The sequence below is a fragment of the Megascapheus bottae genome, chromosome 9 (genome assembly GCF_031878675.1).
Source record: "Megascapheus bottae isolate mThoBot1 chromosome 9, mThoBot2.hap1, whole genome shotgun sequence".
NCBI classification, from domain to species: domain Eukaryota; kingdom Metazoa; phylum Chordata; class Mammalia; order Rodentia; family Geomyidae; genus Megascapheus; species Megascapheus bottae.
Window position 1 is genome coordinate 36,569,045 of NC_143517.1, and position 25,360 is coordinate 36,594,404.

Consider the following 25,360-nt stretch of genomic DNA (forward strand, 5'->3'; position numbering starts at 1 on the left):
CATATATATGAACACTTAAGCATTAAAATAAGTAAGGATATTACTTATGATACATTGCATGGCTGATGTCAGTGAAGCCATCCATAAGTCCAGCTTTAAGAGTCAGGCATGTTTATTATGTCTTAGAAGAGAAAAAGCTCACTTCAGAGGAATATTATGAACATATGCTAGTATCTCCCAGTATAAGGAGCAGTCCTTTAACTAATTCAAAAGCGAAACTAATGCTTAGAACCTTTTCCTACTAATGTATTACATGTAAATGTCTATCTTCTAGTTGGAGTCCTTCATTTTTTTTTTATTTCCAACTCAAACAAAATGAAGATAATGAAGATACCCTTCCTTGCCCATTTTTTCCCTTAAGAGTATATCAAGGCAATAAATTTACTTAAGGAAGAATAAAAATAGTATAAAAATTCAGATTTCGACACAAAGATTACAAACCAGTGTACTGTACAGATTTCAGAAGCAAAAACAATAGGCGTTGCTGAATGGCCCTCTCATGTTTTAAGTAAACTATCTTCTGGCTAGCATCAAAGAATTGAAAATAGAAAGGGTGTGTAAACAGGAACCATTTATATGGGAACTGGAAATGTACACAGGAAATTTATGTTTAAAAAAGTTCCCCACACGGGAAGTCAAAAATCAAATTACTTTGGGTCTTTTGTAACTCCTCCCCCCAACCATTCATTGCTACAACAGGTAAATAACGAATGGCTAAACTTAAGATTTACAGAACAAGATCACTTAGCTGAAAAAGAAAATAATAAACATGGGACATACCTTATAAAATGTTTGTTAACAAAAATCCAAGACTGAGCATTGCAGAAGCTCAGGAACTCACTCATGAAGTGCTGCTTATGCACACTACTTTTTCTAAGTAGCATTCTATGTCAGTTCAGGAAAGTACAGCTACTAAATTTCAGTGGAGGTTTATTTCTTACTGCTTGAATTTTTTATATAATATGCACTATAAAACATTGTAAACTGCTGATATTTATAACAATAAAAATAGTCATCTCACAAAAGGCATTTTGCCCATGTTCCAGAAAATAGTTAACAGGTCAGCACTGGGATTTTTTTATTATTGGACTTGTGTCTTACACACAGTAGAGTCTAACAAACACCTAATGACTAAAAACTTCAGCTGAATTATGTAGCTGTTTTCTTCAACTCTTATATGTGCCAATTTTAAATAAAAATTTTAGTACTGACACAGAAACCACAGTGTTATCAATTAATCTTAATCCTGAAAAAAAAAATCCCTATGATTGAATTTTTTTGTTTTCTAGAAACAAAGCATAAAAAAATCTAGGCTTAAGTAATACATACAAAAAGTCAATAACTGATAGAGATATAAAATGTGTTTAAGCTATCAAGAAACCTGAAAAATAGTAGCTAAAAAAACCCCATAAAAACACTTCAACTTTATATACAAATCTGTTTATTCTGCCAAACAAATTTTCATGGCTGAACCTCTAACTTGTGAGGTACCAATAACTTGCAAGTGATATAAGAAAGAGGCCCCATGAACTCAGAGGCTTAATCTACACCACATTTCACTTGTCTATTGTCAAGTTACCAACATATGGCCCTAGAACAGGCATGGCGTAAAACATACACACCTTCATGAAAACTACTTTATCTCCCAAGTCTGGTAAACACAAATAATAACTTCTTTGACAAAACTTTACAGAGTTGGCCCCTAATGAAACAAATAAATAAAAAGGAAAGTCTGTATGAAAGCCAGGGGATAAGGACAGAAAAGGAATCTAAATACTTGTTCTAAAGGGACATCCTGGCACTTCATTATAGCCAGTGGAAGAACCATCTAAACCACCATCTAACTACATGCTTGACCTCTTCCAACTCTATAAAGGCCCTGGTCTAGTCAGAAAAGAGCACGACTCCTTCCTGAAAATCTGCTAGGGCTCCCTGTATCAAGCTGCTGCAGGTACTGAAAAATATAATACTTCACACAACAACCTGCTACTTTTTCTTTCCTCAAAAACATTTTTCACAGACATGTGCTCATTGAGTTAGGGCTACAGAGGACATAAACTGTATGATTATGCAGGCAATGCTACTGTTAGGTCAGTAGAATGCACTTTGAACTGTAAATGTGGTTAGTTTCCAAGGATATTGAGTGTGGATGGCTCAGTAAACCCATCACAACTGCTAGAAAATGAAGTGACTGGCTAAAGAGGTAAGAGCATAGATTTACCTTTGCGTCTAGTCAACTGGCTTACATGAGAGTTGAACCCTGCACCGTGGCCTCATTAGCACCAACACTGAAGAACAACTGGGGCATAAAATCCGCCACATCCCCCCACCCCACTAAATTCAGTAGAAAGGCCTTTGGAAGATGATGCAAAGTTTAGTTCTGGTTAGCTACTTCCAATCAGTATACAATCCTCAACTGGGAGGGAGGTGAATGTAATTACACCCTGTTTTGGAGGAAACAGAGGCCAAAGTGGTTAAAGATTTTGCCTGAACCTAAAACAAAATGAAAACTCAAGGAAACCAATCTGTTACTTCACTTAGGAGCAATGAATAGATATAACCAGAAATCTCCGCCCCCTCCAGCCTCTTGGCATGACAGTATTTCTCACTGTATTTATCTCTTTTCTCTTGGACAGACAAATATAAAGACACTCAAAAGTGTCTGGACAAATACTTCTGAATTTACAGGTGATATGAGATGGGGAGTAGGTGGAGCTGGCAGGAAAGAATCAAAAACAATTTAAATACTGGACTAATGAGTTACTTATATAGATTTTTTTTCCCCAATGTAATTTCACAGATCTAATTTCTTCTCTGAGCATGAGACAAGTGCTTTTGCCCACACACCTGTAGTACCACATTACGGAGTCACATCAGATTTACTGAATGCGCTATTCACTGAAGTGTAATGTACCTGAATTACACAATGAACTGCATGACTAATTTGGAAAAAAAAGTCATACATACGAAAATATATCAAGTTTTCTTTCAAAGGCAAGTCCAGCCATAATTCCATTATATCCAATGACAACTATTATCTGTTAATGCTCACGTTAGTGTGTAAAAATGTACTCATTATATACAGAAAAGATTATCAAGTATTGGTCAATAAAGTGTATGGCTGACCCTGAGAAAAATTTTTTGCTTATTCAAAAGATTGGTTAAGTAATACAAAATAAAGTGAAATAGAAAGATACCTAGTCTTGTACTTGAGGGAAGATAGGTCTTTAAAATTCTGACTAACTCATGTACACCTTAATAAAGTTAAAGACATCCCCAAACACTGCAAACTGTACTGATATGTTTCCACAAATATTCTGCAAAAAAAATCTACAAAAAAAGTAAGTGTTAGGAGCAAGGCATTATGTGATACACAGCATAGAAATCTGGTTTTAAGATAGTATCTAACACACTGACAAACTATGTGATTGGCTGTAAAAGGACATCATTTTCACTGTTCATACACACACCCCCACATATATATGCACAAACCAAGTGAAACCAACTAGCAAAACTTGAAATTCTTAGTAATTATACTGACGTGGGCATGGCTGATGAACCACCCAGCCATGGTGCTTGACTTGCCGAGAGTAGCACTCCTTGGTAAGATTTTGGCGACGAAGGCTATTTCTGTTCAGAGGCTGTCTTTCACTATGTTCCTTTATCCACTGGGAAGGGCGAAAGCTCTTGGGTTGTTCTAGAAAAGTTGCATGAGCAGTGAGAGCTGCAACGTAGCAGTGAAGGTGCTGCCCCATTTCATTTTGGGTTTCTACTCTGAAACAGAAAAGAACAAAGTGTTAAAGAACAAAGTATGTTAAGAAACTCGAAAGTTACTCAGCAATTTCATTTGCAGTGCTCATTTGTTCACTGTTGGACTGAGCTAAGTGTCTCATGACTGAGATAAATACATAGTTTGTGACTGATATATTTTTACTGGATAATATTGCAAAAGAAAAACCAATCTTTCTTCGTGCATGTGTGAGGGAGAGAGACAAGGTCATGCTATGGCAGCAAACTGGTGATGCTCTTGCTCTAGCCTGAGTGTTAGCATTACAAGTATGTACCACCACACTTAGCTGAGGAGCCAAATCTTAGTAGAAATATTCCATATAGTCCACAGATGGCTAAGTAGACTATATGCTAAGGACATGCTTTAAACTTAAGAATGAATTTAAGAGAGCTTTTCTGGGAAGGGAACTATCAAGAATTGGATATCGATATTTTACCAACTGTTTTGTAAGTACTTATTTTTTTTCTCACCATATTAAAAGGAAAATATTTTCATTTCTAAATTTTACTGATCACAAAGCATTATGCACATACCATCTTCACAGATGAGCTCTGTCTACAAGTAAAATGTCTGAGGAAACATGTTTTAAATCTATATTTCATAGAAATAGTATATAAGGAAAATTCTGTGCTTATTTTCAAAGACAACTCTTTAGTTTTTATTTAAATCACAACAAGGCACATTTTGGAATGGCATTTATACTTTAAAGATCCTTGAAGAATATGTAATCTTAAAACAGGGCTACAGATGCATCATGACTGCATGTTCTCTATATTAAATGCTAAGTGGTAGGGTTGATCTAAACTATATTAACAAATAAGGAACTCTAAGATTTTTTTTTCAGTGCTGGGGCTTGAACCTAGGCCTTGTGCATGATGGACAAGTGCTCTACCACTGAGCTATGTAGTCACAGCCCAAGTTTAAGACTTAGGTATTTCTTTACACAAGAAGGGCAATCACATAAGAGAGAAAGAAAGAATGTGTGCATGCATGTGCATGTGCCCGCGCGCGCGTGTGTGTGTGTGTGTGTGTGTGTGTGCACGCGTGCGTGCTGCACCTGGGGCTAGAACTCAGGAGGACCTAAACAATTTTTCAGGGCCTCTGAATTTTTCAGCTCAAAGCCAGTGTTCTACCACTTGAACCATTTCTATTTGTTTGTTTTTGTGGTTAATGGAATATATGAGTGTCACAGACTTTCCTGTATGGGCTGACTTTGAACCTTAATCCTCAACTCTCACCCTTCAGAGTATCTAGGATTACAGATGTGAGCAACTAAAACCCAATTATATATTTTCATATCCCATCTGAAATCTCTTGTAAGTACTTGTATATCATTCTCTACTATTTATCCATCTATCTCTGAAATTAAACAGGTTCTATTGAGAAACTAATAGAGAGCTGGGAATGTAGCTTAGTGGTAGAGCATTCGTCTAGCATGCCTAAATCCCTTCGTTCAATCCCCACCATCTCCCAAAATAACAAAAACAGCCACAAAAGGAAGAAATAGAAAGATGTTAGTGTAAGCTGTTTTTGGAAAGCTGCTATCTGAGTCCCTAGCCTCCCTGCACAAATAATAACATAGATCACATAGTCTCAAAGTGAATATACTTACTCTGTGCCCGTGAGTCTTATAAGCAGGTTTTTCTGGCCCTACAAATGTTAAACGGTGAACTATTAAATTACTAGTAAGATTTAAAATGCTATTTTAATTTATTGTTAGGATGTGGGTCAACTTTATTAAAACTGATTCACTATGGGTCATTAATGACACATGCTACTTAAGATTATGACAGCTCATAAACTCACACACATTTATAAATATGTATAAATGCTAAAATGCCCTATGAAGTCCACTCCATTTATGAAGAAACACCTTGCTTTTATATGGCTTATAATAATATCCCTGAGGCTAGATAGAATGGAAGCAATATAACTTTAGAAAGACATGTTTTATTGCTTACTCAAAAAACAGATGTTTACTACATGGCTAGCCTTCTAATTTGGTTAATACCTGGTGTGTGTGTACATGTACGTGCATATGTGTTATTGGAGCTTAAGCTCTGAGTTTATGTGTATGTTAGACAAGTGCTGTATTTCTGAGCTATATTCTCAGAACTTTCTTTTTTTTTTTAAACTGAGACAGAATATAGCTAAGTTGCTGTTTACTTTGAGATAGGCTCATACTGGCCTCAACCTTTCTGCCTCAGCTTTACCAGTGCTGGCATTATAGATGTATTAGATGTATGCCATCACACTCAGCCCTAGTATCAGCCCTTGTAGGTCTTTTTTTTTTTTTTGGTCATGGGACTTGAACTGAAGAGCCCAGGGATAGCACCCAGGCTTAACACCTAATTGATATTGAATCCTCTTCAGTTATGATTGGAAGCAACAAAGTATATTTTCTTTCTTTTTTTTTTTCCCCGGTCATGGGGCTTGAACTCTGGGCCTGGGTACTATCCCTGGGCTCTTCAGCTTAAGGCTACCACCCTACCCTTTGAGTCACAGTGCCACTTCCAGTTTTCTGGTAGTTAATTGGAGATAAGAGTCTCGCGGACTTTAGTGGCCAGGGTGGCTTTGAACCACTATCCTCAGATCTCAGCCTCCTGAATAGCTAGGATTACAAGTATGAGCCACGACGCCCAGTTTAGTAGGTCTTTCTTGTAAGAAAATAAGATGTAAAAATAAAAAACAAACTTCACCTTTCATTACTATTATAACTCTATAATAATTGTGACTATCTCATATACTGAAATTATTCATACAAAGTTAGATATATCATTTTGATAGTTTCTATATAGAAAAATATTTATTATTTAACTCTCTCTTAGATTATATTTAAAATAAAGCAATACAAAAACTGGATTCAAGACATGTTTCCCTCACCCCCACACTGGAGTTTGAATTCAGGGCTTTGTCTTGCTATGTAGGTGCTTTATCACTTGACTCACACTTCAACTCTTTTTACTTTTATTTTTCTCATAAGGTATCATTTTTAGCGCAGGCCAGCCTAGACCACAATCCTGTTTATACCTGCCACATATCTAGGATGACAGGTGCACACCACCACGTCCACCTTTTTTTTTTAATATATTTTTTATTGTAATTAATAGAAGGGTTACATGACGTCCACCTTTTTATTGGAAATGGGATCTTGCCAACTCTTTGCTTTGGCAAAACTTCAGTCCTACTGTTCATAGTCCTGATCCTCACCCAGCAAAGACAAGTTTTTTACTGCATCAAATTAAAAATAAATACAACTAAATGCAGTGCACAGTTCTGTATCAGATGCTAGCTTGATGAATATATATTCTAGACTCAGGAAAATCTCAGTATGATTTGGGTAGTAAACACTTGCTGAAGCAAAATGGTGGGAGATTATTGCCTATGCAAGCAGGTTATAATATAGTACCTATCGTGTGATTCCACTTGCATCAAAAGTGTTTGGAGTATACCTGTGTATATATGTGTTAGTAGAGACATACAGAAAACAAATATTCCTTGAAGTATTAACAGGATTTATCTCTAGGTCATCTCAAAGTTGGTTGTCTTTTTTTTTTTTTTGCCAGTCCTGGACTTGAGCTCAGGGCCTGAGCACTGTCCTTGGACTTTCTCAAGGCTAGAGCTCTACCACTTGAGCCTCAGCACCATTTCCGGCTTTTTTTTTTTCTATGTATGTGGTACTGAGGAATCGAACCCGGGTCTTCGTGAATGCTAGGCAAGCATTCTACCACTAGGCTAAACTCCCGGCCCCTCTTCTCAAAGTTTTAAAGTTTACATATTTGCATTTTCTGCAGTGTACATGAAGTGTTTCTATACTAATAACATTATTTTGCAATGTTACTAACTATACTTATACATGTAAACACTTAAATATGCAAATGCCTCTAAGCTTAAAGTGACTGTTAATCATGCCTAGGCACTGTCCTTGGACTTTCTCAAGGCTAGAGCTCTACCATTTGAGCCACAGCACCACTTCCAGCTTTTTCTATGTATGTGATACCAAGGAATGGAACCTGGGTCTTCATGTATGCTAGATAAGGATTCTACCACTAGGCCAAATTCCCCACTCCTAATCATGCTGAATTCTTTTTTTTTTAATTTGCCAGTCCTGGGCCTTGAACTCAGGGCCTGGGCACTGTTCTTGGGCTTTCTCAAGGCTAGAGTGCTACCACTTAAGCCACAGCACCATTTTTGGCTTTGTTCTGTGTATGTGGTACCAAGGAATCAAACCCATCTTCATGCATGCTAGACAAGCACTCTACCACTAGGCCAAACTCCTGGCCCCTCATGTTAAATTCTTGAGTAGAGTCCTCAGATGAAACATTTAGGAGGGAAGATTTAAGGACTGAAGAAATTTATTTGAAGTAAATATAAAACAAATCAATGCCACCTACAAAATATAATGTTGGCTTTAATTTTTTTTATTGGCCAGTCCTGGGCCTTAAACTCAGGCCTGGGCACTGTCCTTGGACTTTCACAAGACTAGAGCTCTACCACTTGAGCCTCAGCACCACTTCTGGCCTTTTTCTATGTATGTGGTATCCAGGAATCGAACCTGGGTCTTTGTGCATGCTAGGCAAGCTCTCTACCACTAGGCTAAACTCCCGGCCCTTACTTTATATTTTTATTGGGATGCCTGAAACCCTGAGCTCTTGGCAAAATTACAAAGTTGAATGAAGTGACATTTTCAACTACACAGCTTATCCAGTGTGTGTGTAACTATATGAGAACTTTATATTTTGTTATAATATATGCAATGTAAAATGCTTAGCTTTGTAAAGGGTTACTTAAAATATTGAGACTTGAGAGTGTGGCAAACTGGTGAAGTGAAAGAACTGCCTGGGTTTTCTTTATATTTGGAAAATAAGAAATAGAAGCTATATACAGTGATCTACTTAATGGAGTCATATCCGGCACAATCTAAAAAGAGCCATTTGAATGAGTGCTAACTAGGAATATTTGAATTGCTCCAAAGGATCCAGTCCATTCAAGCCCTAAGCGAGGGAATGAGTCAGTGCCAATACTCCTGAAGTATTTTTCCATCACCAAAAACGTTCCTCTCAAGTGAATGGTGGGCTGTTTGGTTTCTAAGCTAATTAAGATGATGATGAGACAATTTAGTATGCAGGTGAAATCTCCAATGCTTTCCCTGGATACATTCTCTTGTTAAAGGCCACAGAATGTAAATTTGACTTGGATCATTTCAGTCTCTGATGATAGTTATTTTCCCTGAATTTACCAGATTCTTTACCCATTTGCTGTTCAAACTCGTCAGCTTCCTAACTGCAGGGATTATACACATACCCACTTCCCCTAGTACTAGACAGCTTTTTTGTACACTGTTGATCACCTATGTGCATGCTTTTGTAAATCTCTCACAAAATTACTTCATCTTTTAAAACTTTAGTTTTGAACTGTAGTAGAAATAAACAAAACACGTGCTTATTGTCAATGGAGAGAGTAAAATATTGTTTACATACCTGGGACTACTTGTGTTCTGAAATTCATCAGTCCCACAGCTGGCCTCACTGAGACCAGGGCAGGAGTTATGCACAGCATAGACAGACATGCTGGGATGTTCAATGAGAAGGTTTTCCATAGGACTTGTTTCCACCTTGATAGTGGTTAATCCACCTGCAGTAAAACATGGGGGAGGGGTGATAAACCAGCTCTCTTCCATTGGACAGGACTCAAACTGGAGGAAGCAGGAATCATTAGTATCAGCCAAGCACTCCAGAGATGCAGGTAAACAGGAGAAGACTGAAGGGTGTTCTTCTGTAGGGGATGCTTCACCTATGTCTTCCTCCTCCTCTTCCTCTGTTGAGAAATCAGTGCAAGTGTCTATAGATTGTCATCCGCATCACATCCATGTATGTTGTTGAATGTTCCATGGGAAGATGATCATCATATTGAGGTCAAAGTAGAGTCACCCATCAAAGTCATAGCACAAAAAAAGGAGAGAGAACACTATTAGCCACTGATCACATTCCACTCTTTAGCTAAAAAATAAAACCATTTATATTCTCTCATTATATACATTATAATTTGGTAGCACCAGATGTATATGTGCATATGCATACATGCGTCTAGTAGATCGTGATAGCTTTGCAAGAATAGCTTTAGAATTTCTATCCTTCTAAATAAATATGCAATAAGCCATGTGGGATACTGCTTGTCTAGTAGAAGAGTTTCTTACTAAGGTGCCCTTTTGGATCAGGTTGTGCAGGTTGCAAAACTTGAAAGTCTGACATCTATAAGTTTCACTGACTGTTAACAAAATGTTTTCTAAATGTTTTTTATGATAAATTCTTACCACTTTTTTTTTTTTGCCAGTCTGGAGGCTTGAACTCAGGGCCTAGGCACTGTCCTTGGACATGTTTTGCTCAAAGCTAGTGCTCTACCACTTGAGCTACAGCACCACTTTCAGCTTTTTTTCTTTGTACATGGTACCAAGGAATTGAACCCAGGGCTTCGTGCATGCTAGGTGAGCCCTCTACCACTAGGCTATACTCCCAACCTCTCTTACTACTTTTAAGACTTCAAAACCTTCGGTTACTGGTTTACTTAGAAAAAAATGACAAGCAAGTGTATCTATTTTTATCATAAAGATCAACTACGTAGTATAACTTACCTATGAAGTCAACAAGAATCCACTCATCATCTTCTTTCTCACTGAATTCTGGCTCTTGGTTGGAAGAAGTATTGACATCACCTACAAACATTTTATTCAGTCTCTGGAACATTGTTAAGGCAAGACTGAGACTTTGGCTAGATATCCTTATAGCTGAGATTTCAAAACTGTTAAAAGACCTGATGGCATGGACAGGAGAATAAAGTGCACAGGGTAGTTTTTCAGTATAGATGAGATGGAAGAACAGTCATTATCCCTAAAATCAAACAAAAGAGAAACATTTCAACCTAGCATATATTTTTACATACATGTCAGACTCAAATATGTGCACGCACGCACACACACACACACACACACACACACACACACACACACACACACACATAGAGGAAGAAAACACATTCCCAAGCCTACATTCTCCATCTCTACTATAACTACAGGAGTCAAATAAGACATGGAGCATCTTTTATTTATCATGAACTAAGTACTCAACTATAAACCTGTAATTTTCTTAAAGCTTGCTTGGGTATTAGTGCACACCTGTAATCTCAGGAAGCTAAAGCAGCAGGACTGTGGGTTTGAGGCTACCCTGGGCTACACATAAAACTTATATGATGGATTTAGTAAAGAAGAGTTATTTTTTATATCTGCTTTTTTAAGCAATTAATTTGAATGATATGTTTCAAACTACAGTACTCCTTTTCTGAAAGTAGAGTGACAAAGCTTACACATTGTCTTGCTGTATGATGTCCATCTGTCTAGAAGTCTTCAAACAAACCTGGCAGTGTGCCCAGGACCACTATCTTCCCTGGCTTATTTTTCTTTTTTTTCTTTTTCTTTTTTGCCAGTCCTGGGCTTGAGCTCAGGGCCTGAGCACTGTCCTTGGACTTTCTCAAGGCTAGAGCTCTACCACTTGAGCCTCAGCACCACTTCCGGCTTTTTTCTATGTATGTGGTACTGAGGAATCGAACCCGGGTCTTCATGCATGCTAGGCAAGCACTTTAACCACTAGGCCAAACTCCCGGCCCCCCTGGCTTATTTTTCTTTCTGTTTTTTTTTTTTTCTTGCAGGGAGGGGCAGCTCTAGGATTTGAACTCCCTGTTGTGCACTTGCAAGGCAGGTGCTCTATTACTTGAGCGATGCCTCTGGCTTATTCGTTTTCTAGCAGGGTCTCACTTTCCCCCCAGAGTTGGCCTGAATCAAGATTGTCCTGTTTATACTTCTCATATAGCTAGATGCTATTTATGCTTTCTGTATGGCTGGAAGGCAGGTACTGTACCCACCTTTTGAGATGAAGTCTCATTTTTTTTTTGGTTTGGGATAGCATTGAACACAATTATCCAGATCTCTACTTCCCAAGTGGCTAGGATTACAAGTTTAAGCCTAGCTTGTTTTATGCCTTATGTGTGGCGCTAAGCATAACGAATTCCATTTAAAATCTATAAGCCCACCATATTTTAACCTTTAAAACAATTCCTAGCACTGATGTGTAGAAATCTACCCTATCGAAAACGGAGCCAAGGTAGCAACTAGAAGAGACACTATTTCTTGTGTAGTGATTCTGCAGTGGGTACTAAAGTCAGTATGTCTTCTGGGGTTCAAATCCTGGCTCTTCATGGACTTAAGATTTAGGAAGTTCCATGACCTATACTGGTAAAGGTTTCTACCTTAGGTCATTCTGCTGAGCTCTAAAGGAGGAACTCCTGTTTGTTTGATCTTAACCACAGTGCCAAATTTATCCGTTTCTGCCTAGTTATGTGAGAGAATATTAAACTGAACACCTGTCCAGAACTTTGTTTTTACCCACGAAGGTGCTAATATACAATGTTCTCTAGCCTCTTCTCAGTAAGCAGCAGAAATCCAAAGTTAAGGTTGAACCCCTAGCAGTTACCCTTGACTGCTTTGCCACTCTTACCAGTTCCCGTTTAGCCTCTCATTCAGACTGCCACTAAGTGCTGTAGATTAAACCAACCTGTTGTCTCCCTGGGACTTCCTTGAAACCATTGCTTACAAGTATCCCTGATTCTAGTCTTGTTACATGAGATAATAGGTCTTACATGCTTCACAAGATAATTGGCACAAAATTCTTGGTCCAGGTCAACTCATTCTACAAACACTGAGCACTGATTATGCATCAGTTGGAGTGTTGAGGACAGTGGACAAAGCAGTGAACAAAGCCCTCTCAAGGAAAACTACTGGGAGCAGTGAACACAGGGTAGAAAAACTACTGAGCAGACTCGGAACTTCCTGGGTACACCCCTGAAATGAAATGCTTTAACCTTGAGTGGCTGAAAAGATCAGGAATGGACAAAAGAAGATGAAATACTAATAAATAAAAAAAAAAAGATGAAATACTATGGAAGTCTGCAGAAGATTAAGGATGTGGCTCAAGATCCAGACACTGGGTCACAAGAGCAGGCTAGAGCCAAGCAGAAATCAGTCCTGTAGAACCTTGTACAGTAGTGAGAAAGTCAAGCATGGTGGCCCATGGGATTCCAACACTTAGGAGGCTGAGGTAAGAAAATTATGATTTCACTGGGAGTGTAACCTAGTGGTAGAGTGCTTGCCTGGCAAGCTCAAAGCCCTGCATTTGATTCCTCAGTGCCACATACACAGAAAAGGCTAGAAGTGGTTCTGTGGCTCAAGTAGTAGAGTGCTAGCCTTCAGAATGTACATGGGCAGCGCTCAGGCCCTGAGTTCAAGCCCCAGAACTGGCATGGGGTGGAGAGAGGTGTGGAGGGGGAGATTGATTGTGATTTCAAGCCTGGGACACAAAGACTATTTAAAAAAAGGTTAAAGGGAAGTCTGGGCTAGGTTTGTGGTCTGGTCTGGTGATAATAGGACCATTTAGGAGGGGACTAGAATTAAGCTGGACATTACTGACACACTGAATTTGGGGATTCTGCAGGTATTGATGTCTAGTGGGCAACTATTTGGAGTTCAAGAGAGTTCACTCAGGGGCACAGACTTGCAAGTTACCATGAAGGGTGATAGAAATAGCAGGAGCATTGGCCTTGAATTTCTAACTTCCGGCTCTTAACAATTCACTTTTAAAATGTCTTACTGTTATTATAAAGGTGACGTACAGAGGAGTTAAAGTTACCTAAGTCAGGTAATGAGTACATTTCTTTTTGGACAATGTCACCCTTTCCCTTGCTCATTCCCAGTTTTTTCTTCCCATCCCCCACCCACAAGTTATATCTGTTCATTTTCAAAATAGTGTCCAGTGAGTACCACTGTTGCACTTGTTCACCATTTCTCTTCATTTCTGTGCCTCCCTTGACAGCTCATTTTCAGAATAATAATCTTCAGCTACAAGAGAAATTTGAGATGTGCCAACATTAGTTTCTTGTGTATAAATTGGACTGTCACAATTGTTTGGCACATTACTAGAAGAGTTAAATATTTCAAGTGACAGTAGGACATTATGGTCCTAATTCATCATCTTTAGCTATTAATTATTAAAAGTGGGTAAACAGGAAGTATCACTTCCTGCATAACAAGTCTTCCTGAACCTTCTTGAAAGCAACATGGGAAAATTATGAAGATTGGAGCCTGTGTCTCACTCTGTCAGTGCAAGAACTCAAATTCAGCTGTTCCACACTAAAAAATGTTAGACGTGCTGTGTCTTGCCTGACATACTGTCCCATCACCTCCCCAGGCTTTGCCACAGGCCTCGTGTAAATGAAAGCTTTTGAGCCAGGATGAAAAAAAGATACTTTCAAAATATTTTTCCTAATTCTCTCAAATTTCAGAGTAGTTGGCATCCCTGACTGTGTTTCTGTATTCACTGAACTAAGAAGCCTCATTCCAGAAAATGGGACTGGAATCCAGCCTCACAAGACCTAAGCAGTTGGAGTCAGTGAAAGGTTAAGGGCAGGAGAAAGGCAATAACACCTCATGGAGAAACCCCTGCTCATCCTGCTTGAGTGCCTTCTCACCCACCTGTGATGCTGTGTGAGGGCACCTGACCCAGGGCAAATCAGTGGAAGCTGCTAAGCTCTCAAATGCAGACTATACCTTGGGGCTGCAGTTCTACCACCAGTCTTCTCCAAAAGTAAGGAACAGCACAAGCTGTTTCAGTTTCTTGAAGTCAGAGGGCTACCTCCAAACCTCCTGTGAGCCCAGGTGGGCATTGTACAGGAGCTGCACCAGTAGAGGGAGGAGGGGAAAGAGCCCATCCTTTATCTAAATTGCTGCTTGCTTTCATACATAATACCACCTGTTGGGCCCTGGGGAAGGACACAGAATAGAGTCCTAGAAGGGCACCAGCAGGAGAATATACTTGGTTTTCACACAATTATAGCTCTTCTATGCCTGTCAGAAAAATCAGCAAATCATTTAGAACTGTCTCAAGGAGGATCCCCACTCTAGCACAGTGAACTTTTGGGGGGGGATAGGGAGTAGTACTGGGGGCTTGAATTCAGGTCTCTGTACTTAACAGGCAAGCATTCTACCACTTGAGCTACAATTCTAAGGCTCTTCTAGCACAATGAAGTGAGATTGGTTCCTGGCCTGCCTTTTGGAGATATGACTAAGGAGGAGCTGCTGAACACACCCCTCTCCTGTGTACTACAACTGTTTACTGGAGTGGTTACCAGGCACGTTAGGTGAAAGAACACATGAAATGTGACTACTGTGATCAAAACACTGAAATCTTAATTTTCATCCACTGAAGTTGAGTTGATTACTGAGTCAGCTTTTGAAAATCTTTCAAGCATGTCTGGAGCAATGATATGTGACTGCTTTTTCACCTGTAAACTTCATAACATCTAAATACATATCGGACATTTCTGATGAGACTTTTTGATCCAAACTGATGTTATTATGTGAGGAAAACATATGTAATTGTATCTGAAAGACTCAGTAGTGAAAAAAGTAAAATTTCTATAACTTTTATAGCAATTACATGTTAGTAAGTTTTGGATATACCAGGTTACACAATAGTTTAATGAAATTCATCTGATCTTTTTTTTTTTAATGTAGCTACTGAAAAGTTTATACATCTCCATAGTTCACTATATAAACTAGTTGGACAGTGCTGTTCTAGAAAAGTGCCTAAAATTTTAGTAACTTATCCCACTGATGACCCACAGGGTGTCACTGCGGTCACTGCTCCTCCTGACCCCCCGGGTGGGGGGTGTCCCTGCGGTCATTGTTCCTCCTGACCCCCCCCGGGGGGGGGGGGGAGACTTTTGGACTGCTTTGTGGAGCAGAAAGGCAAAGCAGAGCTCCTGAATTCTCTCTTCTCCCCACACAGACTCTCTCAATTCACAACTCTGGAGCAATGATAAAACTCAGACAAAGGTTCCAGAGAAAGTGTGAGTCCTAAGAGGACAAATGTACAGATATAGCCCTGAAATTTAGCAGAGGTAGACAGGCAAAGAAGGCTAGGGAGGCAGCATTGCTGTTCTTCAAGTAACCTGCCACCTGGAACCAGCCTCAGCCCAGGAGGTTCCAGGTAGAGAAAAGTATCTGGTCTAAGAAAGTGTTAAAGGCAGCTTTATCCCAGTTCTTGCTTGACTCAAAATATCTCAATCCTCTTTGCTGTTATTTTTTTTTCCAGTCCTGGGGCTTGGACTGAGGGCCTGAGCACTGTATTGGGCATTCCTCAAGGTTAGAGGTCTACTACTTGAGCCTCAGCACCACTTCCAGCTTTTTCATATGTATGTGGTACCGAGAAATCGAACCTGGGTCTTCATTCATCCTAGGCAAGCTCTATGGCTAGGCCAAACCCCTGGCCCCCACTTTGTATTACCCCATGCTCTCAGCCCCAGGGTTTTATTTATTTTGGGTGGGTATGGGGCTTGAACTCTGGGCCTGGGTGCTGTTCCTGAGCTCTTCTACCCAAGGCTACCACCCTACCCCTGGAGCCACAGCCCCACTCCTTTTTTTTTTTTCTCCCAGTCCTGAGCTTAGCTCAGGGCCTGAGCACTGTCTTTGGACTTTCTCAAGGCTAGAGCTCTACCACTTGAGCCTCAGCACAACTTCCGGCTTTTTTCTATGTATGTGGTACCAAGGAATCGAACCCAGGTCTTCATGCATGCTAGGCAGGCACTCTACGGCTAGGCCCAACTCCGGCCCCCACTTCCTACTTTCTAGTGAATAATTGGAGATAAAGTCTCATAGACGGCTCAAGTGGTAGAGCTCTAGCCTTGAGAAAGTCCAAGGACAGTGCTCAGGCCCTGAGTTCAAGCCCAGGACTGGCAAAAAAAAAAAAAAAAAAAAAGACTAAAAAAAAAAAAAGAGTCTCATAGACTTTAGTTCCTGGGCTGGCATTGTTGAACCTCAATCCTCAGATCTCAGCCTCTTTGTATTGGGGCCTGCACTAAGGCTTATACTCAGGGCCTCAGGCTCTTTAGTCTTTTCTCTCAGGCGCGGGACTCAAATTGTGATTTAATTCTATTGCCTCGCATTCATTAACATATTGGTACCTTTTCTTCTAAGTTTTTATTTTCTACAAAGTGTTTCTTTTGATCACACTCTTAGTCTAGTATCTTGCTTTATTAACATTATCATGATTTTCATATTATACAAGTAGACATCGTGTATGTGTGTGTGTGTGTGTGTGTGTGTGTGTGTGTGTATTCATGTGTGTTCTGCTAGTCTGGGGCTTGATCTCAGGGCCTGAGCACTGTCCTTGAGCTTTTTCAAGGCTAGAACTCTACCACTTGAGCCACCTTCAGCACCACCTTCAGCTTTTTCTGTGTATGTGGTACTGAGGACTCGAACCCAGAGCTTCGTGCATGCTAGGCTAGCACTCTGCTAGGCCAAACTCCTGGCCCCTATTTTGAGATAGGTAACCTAGCAAGAGGCAGCCTAGTATGCCTAGTATGATACCTAAAGACTGGCTCTGCAGGTAGCCTCATCTGTTGGAAATCTTGGCCCCGGCTGCTGCAACCTGGGAGGATCCAGGATATTTAGTAACTTCACAGTGCTCCAATTTTCTCATTCTTAACAAAGGAATGTCAGTCATACCTTCTTCTCAGTGCCAGTGTGAAGAAATGTGTACCACTTGGAATAATGCCTGGTACACAGCAGTCTTTCAGCAAATAACTCCAAATTCATTCCAAACTAGTTATGAAACTGAGCACGTCATTCTGGCACTTTTATCTATAAAATGTCTATGTATAATAATTAGAGCTAAATTTTGCTGAATGCTTAGATGTGACAGGGAGCCAAGGTACTTATTTGTCCTGTGATAAGGAAACTGAGGCTAAGAAAATAACTTTCCTAAAAGTACTAGAGCAGAGGAACAAGCATTAGAGCAAGAATCGTGGTTCCAAAACTTTGCTTTCATAACATGTGATCTCTACGGCCAGCCTCAACTCTGTTTCTGTGAACTTAGAGAATAGGCTTTTCAGTTAGTTTTGGCCACCAGTAGGCGGCTCCCAAAGGCCACATTTTAAATTACAACAAAACCCACAACTTTGATGAGTGAAGCTGTGGCTCCTTGACAGTTTTAGAATACCAGGTGACTCAACAAGACATCTTCAGTGAAAAGGAGCTCCAAGTTATTTTTGTAGTCATCCTCTCCCACTACTTTAGAAAAGATGATTCAAGTAATTTAAAATAAATTTGGAATAGCTTGAAAACCAAGCCAAAAAGCCTGTCTCTGCTTGTTCCACCTTTATAGAAGAGGTCTATTCAGCTAGTTTACAGGCTGTTATGGACCCACCACTGCCTGCCCTGAAGGCTGAGGACAGTAGACAAAGACTGCAGCAAAGTCATTCATGTTAACCTTGAAATTTGAAAGCAGGGCCATTTCTAAGAGAAATACATGAGCAGGCAGCGCAGAAAAGAACAAAAGATAGGATGAAAAAAAAAAAAAAACAAAAGACACCATAGAAATTAGTAGCTCTTGGTTCCAGGGAGGAGCCTTTGAAAATTATGCTGCCAGAATTATAGAGGCTGCAAGTGGTTTTCCACACATCTAACTTTAAATTTATTATTATTTCAGTTACCACGCACATGACTTCAGGATCTTTGGGTACTTGTCTGTTCAGTGATCCAAAGGCCACACTTCCCTTTTCTCAAAGCTACTTTACATTCAGGAAGGGCTATTTAAGGGAGGGAGGATGCTCAAGTCCTCAAAACAGTTACGCTGAACTGGAATAAGGAGACGGAGCAGGTGTACTCTGAAAGTACCAACACCACGAAGTACAAGTGAAATTCATCCGCAATTCTGGAATCGTAAACACCATTTTCTATTAATCGGCTGTATGGCCTTACATGACTCAATCTCTGTGCCTCCCGTCGCTATAAATACGGCGGGTTATTGTGAAGACCAACAGGTCTCAGAGCTAGTACAGTACTTGGCACATGCGGTGCGCTCTAGGCGCCCGGGATGAGACCATTGGGAGGTAAAGCCCAGTGCTGTGTCAGGTCAAGTGGGGGCACCGAGAGGTCGGTCTGCCGGCAGGGCAGGCAGCACGGGGCCCTATGCGGAGCCCGATCGGTGGTGGTGGAAGATGGGGGGTGGGGAGGATCAACTCCCGAAACGGACGCTCTGACGCCGGGTCCCGGCCGGACAGCCCCATCCAACCGTCAAGTGCGGGGCGGGAAGGAGTGAGGAGGAGGAAGAGCACGGGAGGTTCCGCCCCGGCCAAGAACACAGGCCTTGTTCCCGGAGAAGGTGGAAACCGAACACCCAACCGCCGCCCTGCACGGAGTTCGGCCCGGTCCACGCTCCAGTCTCGGGGCGCCCCCGGGGCCTCGGGAGCGAGGGGAGGACACAAGAGGTGTTGGGATCTCGCGGTCCGATTCCGGGCCGGGGCGGACAGCAGTCCGCGGCACTTACGTGGGCCGACCTCGGCGGGGATGCGCGTCCAGGAAGCGGTCGCCGGCGCGGCGGGGGCGGCGGGGAGGGGCGGGGGTCCTGAGGTTGCTGCGGCTGACCGGGCTGCGCCTCGCTCCGGTCCGGGACAGCGGGCGTGGGGCCGGCTCCAGCCCTCTGTTCTGTCCCTGGCTACCTCCGCCACCGCCGCCGCCGCCGGCCCGTCCAGATCCTTTTGTTGTTGTGCTGCGCTAAGAACAGCTGATGGGCCGCTCCGCCCGCCGTGGGGCCCGCCCGGCCTGCCGCCCTGCCCCGCCCCGGGGCCGTGCCAGCCGGATCCCACCAATCGCTGGCGCGGATGCCCCGGGGCCGCCCTGCGAGAGGATGTCACTAACGCACGTGACCTGGCCCCGGGCCGGCGACGCTCTCAGTCGGAGACAAGCCCGGGCAACAAAGCCGGGAGCCCCGGGCCAGCGCAGACCCGGCGCAGACGGGGCGAGCCGGAGCGAGGGCCTGGAGGGGCCGGCCGGGCGGCTGCTGGGGTCTGGCTGCTGGGGTCTGCCTGCTCCAGCGACTCGGGACAGAAATGGGGCCCGGAGATAGCCAGAAGTGGGAGTGGTGGGGAGGTTCTGTGGTGAATGTGAGCTAAGGGTTTGGGGCACAAAGAACGAATTTTGTTTTTCTTAGGGTGAAAAAAGGACACCCAGAGTGATGGAAGCAAAATCTCCAGCTCCCCCATTTTGGCTTATGTAAACAGTTGACATGGTGTTGAGGCCAAGGCTCTTTGTGGGAAGGAAAGTCAGATTCTTAGATAAAGGGGAACCTGTACCCCACTCAATTTGGTAACACAAGGAACCAGGCCCCACTTGGCTGTGGTAACCGTCACCGGGAGCTGACTGAACTTGCCCCTCACATCTTGACTAGGAGCAGGGTAGAAGCCAGGCAGCAGGATTGGCTGTCTATCCATCCTACCCTGAAGGTAGAGACTAGGAGCCCCTTTGCTCCAGCGGGAAAGAAATGAAGAGTGAAGCAGGGCATCTTCCCCATGCTGTGTATCTAAGCTTCATGACCTAAGGAGGTTATGAACCCTTTTGTTTACAAGCCTGCAAAATATGGACATTCACCTGGGCCTACCCCACACTCGCACACCTACTTACAGTGAGAAGAAAATGAAAGTGTTATGGAATCCATTTCCAAGCCAAAGCTCTGTACACATATAGTTGAGTTAACTGGCAAAGATAGAGGAGTCATGTTGATGATCATTTCTTCTATGAATCCTGTTTGGACTGAGATGTAATTCTCTGGCCTGGATGAAGCATATAGCAAACCCTGCAGGGGCTGTCAATACATTAGGTGGTAACTGAAAATTTCTCACAGACACAAGAATCCTGTGGCCAGTCCATTTTGAAAAAATACTGATTTTTAAGAGGGTGAATTAGTGTTGAGGACATCTGACTCCTAGGAATAATAATCAATATATACTGGTCATTTGACATTACAAGTTACAAAGCTGTAATTTGTGAATTAGTACCACAGAATTGAACATGGTCAGCCAGGTGCGGTGGCTCATGCCTGTAATCCTAGCTACTTAGGTGGCTGAGATCTGAGGATCTCGATTAAGAGCCAGGCTGGGCACTAGTGGCACTGTGGTTCAAGGAGTAGGGTGGTAGCCTTGAGCTGAAGAGCTCAGGGACAGTGCCCAGGCCCCGAGTGAAAGCACCACGACAGAAAGAAAGGAAGAAAGAAAAAAAGAAAGGAAGAAAGAAAGAAAGGAAGGAAGGAAGGAAGGAAGATGGATTTTAAGTTTTGGAAGAACATATCTATCCTAATACTTTCTCTCAGGCAGAAACCATCTTCTCATTCAGGTACTAAGTTTATTAGCAATTATAAAAGTCTGGTTTTTTGAAAATCAAGATCTACCTTGATTCAGCTTGATAAGGTTTATTAACGTAAAAGGCAACATGTGAAAGCAGATACTACCTTGTTATGACAAATGGGAGATAGATGAGGTTTCCAAAGATGTGCCCTACAGTATCTCCATCATGAAGTAGAATCTATTTTTTCTCCCCTTGAATGTTCTACAGCTTTCAAGTCTAGACATTGAAAAACAAACAAACAAAAAAAAAAAACCCCAACTTGACAGTTTCTGCTTTGGAGAAAGCCACTGTGTCAGGAGAGACCACATGGAAGGGAAGTCCAAGCTTGCCATGTGTACAGAAAAATATGCCTAGCCAGCATATCTCAGCTATGAAAGCCCTTAAAAGGAAGTTCCAGTCTGTCATGCCTGTAATCTTAGCTACTAAGGAGGCTGAAAGGTCTGAGGATTGTGGTTCAAAGCCAGTAAATGCAGGAAGGTCCATGAGACTTTTTTTTTTTTTTTTGCAGTCCTGGGGCTTGAACTCAGAGCCTGGGCACTGTCTTTGCACTTTCTCAAGGCCAGCACTCTATTACTTGAGCCACAGTACCATTTCTGGCTTTTTCTGTGTATATGGTACCCAGGAATCGAACCCAGGGCCTTGTGCATGTGAGGCAAGCATTCTTATCACTAGGCCACACTTCTGGCCAGTCCATGATACTTCTGTCTCCAACTTATCACCAAAAAGCTGCATGTGGTGATGTGGTTCATATGGCAGAGTGATACCTTTGAGCATAAAATCTCAAGCACATCACCCAGACCCTGAATTCAAGTCCCAAGACTTCCTCTCCTCCCTCCCTCTCTCTTACACATACACTCAGTTCCAGCCTTCTGAAGTAATCAGGGATAAGCCATTCCCACTGAGCCTTGCCAGAATGGCAGAATCGTGAACAAACATGATTATTGTTTCATGGCACTATATATTGGAGGTTTTTCTTGTTTTGTGATGCTGGAGATTGACACCCCTCCAACCCCCCAGGGCCTTGTTTCTGCTAGGAAAGTGCTTATCTCCAGCCCTTGAAGTCATTTTTAGAACAGCAGTAGATAGCCAAAACACAAAGCTGTAAAACAGAAAGGCCTATTAGCCATTGCTAAGTTCCACAAAGTGTTTTTATGATTTAAAAGTACATAGCCAGTAGCTTATTCCTGCAACCCTCACTACTCAGGAAGCAGAGATCTGAGGATTACAGTTCAAAGCCTGGCAGGAATGTCTGTGGCACTCATTCTAATATACCACTCAGAAAAAGAAGTGGTGCTGTAGCTCAAGTGATAGAGCACTAACATTGAACAAAACCACAGGAAGTACCTAGGCCCTGAATTCAAGTCTCAGGATTGGCAAAAAGTAAAATTAAAACTTAAAAAAATATATATGTAGCTTAGGGGTGGGCAATAGTGGCTCACACCTGTAATCCTAGCTACTAAGGAGACTGAGATCTAAGTGTCTCTGTTCAAAGCCAGCCTGGTCAGGAAAGTCCCTGAGATTCTTATTTTCAATTAACCACCAAAAAAGCCATAAGTAGAGCTTTGGCTCAAGTGGTAGAATGCTAGCCTTGGTTACACAAAAACGCTGGGACAGTTCCCCAGACCTGAATGCAATCCCTAGGATAGCATAAAATAATCAGGTTAGAGGTGTAGCTGAGTAGTAAGATACGTGTCTGGCATGCTTGAGACCCTGGGTTCTATCCCCAGCACTACAAAATACATCTTATCTCAGCAGCCATTTTCTTTCTGTTTATTCTTGCTGATTTATAATCTTAACCACCTGGTACTTGTTTTTCTTCATCATGTACCAAGAGATTCAGGGCATTATGTGTGTGGAAAGTTTAGAAGTACACTGTTACAAGGAAGGAGTATTTTATCACTGACATTGTTTGGAACCGTTGGGACATGGTGATAATAAAAAAAAAAAAACCTGACTTTTAGTTTGTTTTTTATTGATTTAAAATTCACTACAGACAAAAGCAAAATGAAATTTCCCTGCTTAATACCCACACCTGGGGTGAACTCCTCCCACAGTTTGGCTCCTCCATAAGCCACTGGTTTACATCCACACATGTAGTGAGGACTCAGTGGTAATGTCTCATCCACAGCACTGAGCTGTTTGAGAACAGAACTTTCAAATCACACAAGTGCAAGCCAGACTCTTATCTCTTGTCTGACAAAGACGAATCTAGTTCCCTGACTGGGCAAATCCATGAATCTAACCATACTTTAATGCATAGGATAATTCTCAGTGTTACCACCAAACCCAGTTCCAGGCTGACCTCCTGCTGTGGGGCTGACCCCTTTCCCCATCTGTCAGAGTACCCTCATCTGTTTTCCATGAAGCTCAATACATTCCCTATCTACCCGGACAAAGGGGATTCAACCTTGTTTTGTTTGAAGGATTACAGGGTAGGACCGTATTTAATCAAATCCAGATACAGTGCAACTAATACTCCTGACTGCTGCTCAGCAAAGCAGACAGCGGTCATCACCTCACCAGTCTTGATGACCTATAGGGTCATCAACTATAGGTGCAACCTTGAAAGACAGTGTAACAGGTTGACACACCTGTGGAAAATCTTAGTGAAGTCCACTTGAAACAGGATATGTGAGGCACCAGGGAAATTAAAAATAAGTTTTAATAATTTCCAAAAGGACCAGAGTCAGTAATTAAAACAGAACCAGGAAATAAAAGCTGAAAACTGTGAGTAGCACATTCTGTCCCTTCTCCATCAAGTTGTTAAAAAGGTACAATAGGTAGAAAGACAGAAAATTAGAGAACAAATCTGGCAAATGGATACCCTAAAGTTATAACACTACCCAGAAAACATACAGATCCTGGAGAAGTAGCTCTTTGTGTTTATCATTGTAACATAGAGCTAAGTTTTAGAGCCTTAAGAGCAAGTCTTACAAAATGGGTCTCAGATATCGAATTCTGTTGCATATTGGGAAGGCAGAGACATTTTGCTACCAATGAAGAAGGAAGGAACACCAATCTGGAGTTCCTGCTCTGAAATAGGAGCAGTTACTTCCCTTCCACATGCCTCAGAGATTTTACCAATGAGAAAAGGAAAATAAAATCAGTGCAGAGAGATGATAAAAGCAAGAGATGTGCCTATAATCCATACATGTTCAATAAATGTGCTTCCTGTGAGCACATAGATCCTTTCTGTTTTTAAGGAATTTCTAACCACTGTGTAGAAACAGGATTTTTTAAATTAAAGAAGAAAAAGCCTAAAGTTGAAAGGTTAAATTTAGCTTAATAATTTCTGAAAATATGTGCTCAAAATACCAAGATTAACCAATAAAATGGCTTCTTCTTTCACGAGTCTATAAGCAGCATGCATACAGGTGGTCTAGACCCCTGCTTAAATTTGTTCCTGTCTAATGTGCATTTTTGTTATTTGAATATTAAAATATAGTTTGGAAAATAAGCTCCTCTGTAAGCCCCTCCTTAGCACTGATAAACATTTGTGTTACTTTACCTGCCAAAACACAGGTGCAGTGGAAACCAATTACTCTTGGAAAGTCAGTTCTTAGAAGCCATATTGCCTAAAATTAGAAAATTTAAAGAGCAAGACAATGAAATGTAAAGAGCTTTACTTCTAGAGCCAGGCTTTAATGTAAGATATATGACCTTGATTTTGATCTCTTCTACCTTATTTTCTGATTGATAAAATAGGGATAACATGCATTTTAGGTAGTTCTATTAAGCATTTGCCATGGGGCTTGGTACTATTGCAGGGGCTTATTAAAAGGTTCTAGGTGTAACTTGTGTGAAGTTCTCTGACCTTTGAGCAAGTGCTAAAATGAGAAGGTGTCACAAAAGAGACAAAAGGTGTCTTTTGATGTAAATAGCAAGTAAGCTCTGAGAATTTCTAAGCGGTGATTACCCGAAGTGACAGAAGGATCTATGAGGATAAAGGCTTCTGAAGGGAGAAAGGGAAGGGGGGAGAGAGGAAGGGCAGGAGGAAGAGAACCAAAGAGGATAGTTGGGATTCTGACATTACTGGTCAATGCTGATGTTATTGAAGGGAATGGGGAGACACAGGAAGAGGATTGGGGATGGGACATGCTCTTTAGATACCCAAATGGAAATGTCCAGACCAACTGAATATTTGGATCTGGAGCTCAAAAGACAGATGTGTGATTCCTGAGGTTTTTAAAAAAAAAACAAACTGGTATTCAAAGCTAAATAGTAGGAGTTTATGGAAAAGGCAGAGGGCCCATAAGCAGGGGTGCTGATGTCTAGAAGAAATGCAG

General features: G+C 41.5%; 1 protein-coding gene across 4 annotated transcripts; it reads right to left on the bottom strand.

Moving 5' to 3' along the window:
- Positions 1 to 1,642: 1,642 nt before the first annotated feature.
- Tp53inp1 (tumor protein p53 inducible nuclear protein 1) lies at positions 1,643 to 19,517 on the bottom strand. Of its 4 annotated transcripts, XM_090339085.1 has the most exons (5): positions 19,222 to 19,517; positions 10,422 to 10,677; positions 9,271 to 9,631; positions 5,403 to 5,440; positions 3,687 to 3,774 (listed from the first exon to the last, which is right to left on the bottom strand). In XM_090339085.1, the coding sequence occupies exons 2-4, from the start codon at positions 10,531 to 10,533 to the stop codon at positions 5,419 to 5,421; spliced, it is 495 nt and encodes a 164-aa protein (XP_090195211.1). In that variant the 5' UTR covers positions 10,534 to 10,677; positions 19,222 to 19,517; the 3' UTR covers positions 3,687 to 3,774; positions 5,403 to 5,418. The 4 variants fall into 4 exon arrangements, with proteins under 4 accessions (XP_090195207.1, XP_090195210.1, XP_090195208.1 ...); XM_090339081.1 differs by lacking the exon at positions 5,403 to 5,440 and having other exon boundaries at positions 1,643 to 3,774; positions 19,222 to 19,515; XM_090339084.1 differs by lacking the exons at positions 5,403 to 5,440; positions 19,222 to 19,517 and adding an exon at positions 18,393 to 19,050 and having other exon boundaries at positions 1,643 to 3,774.
- Positions 19,518 to 25,360: the final 5,843 nt, after the last annotated feature.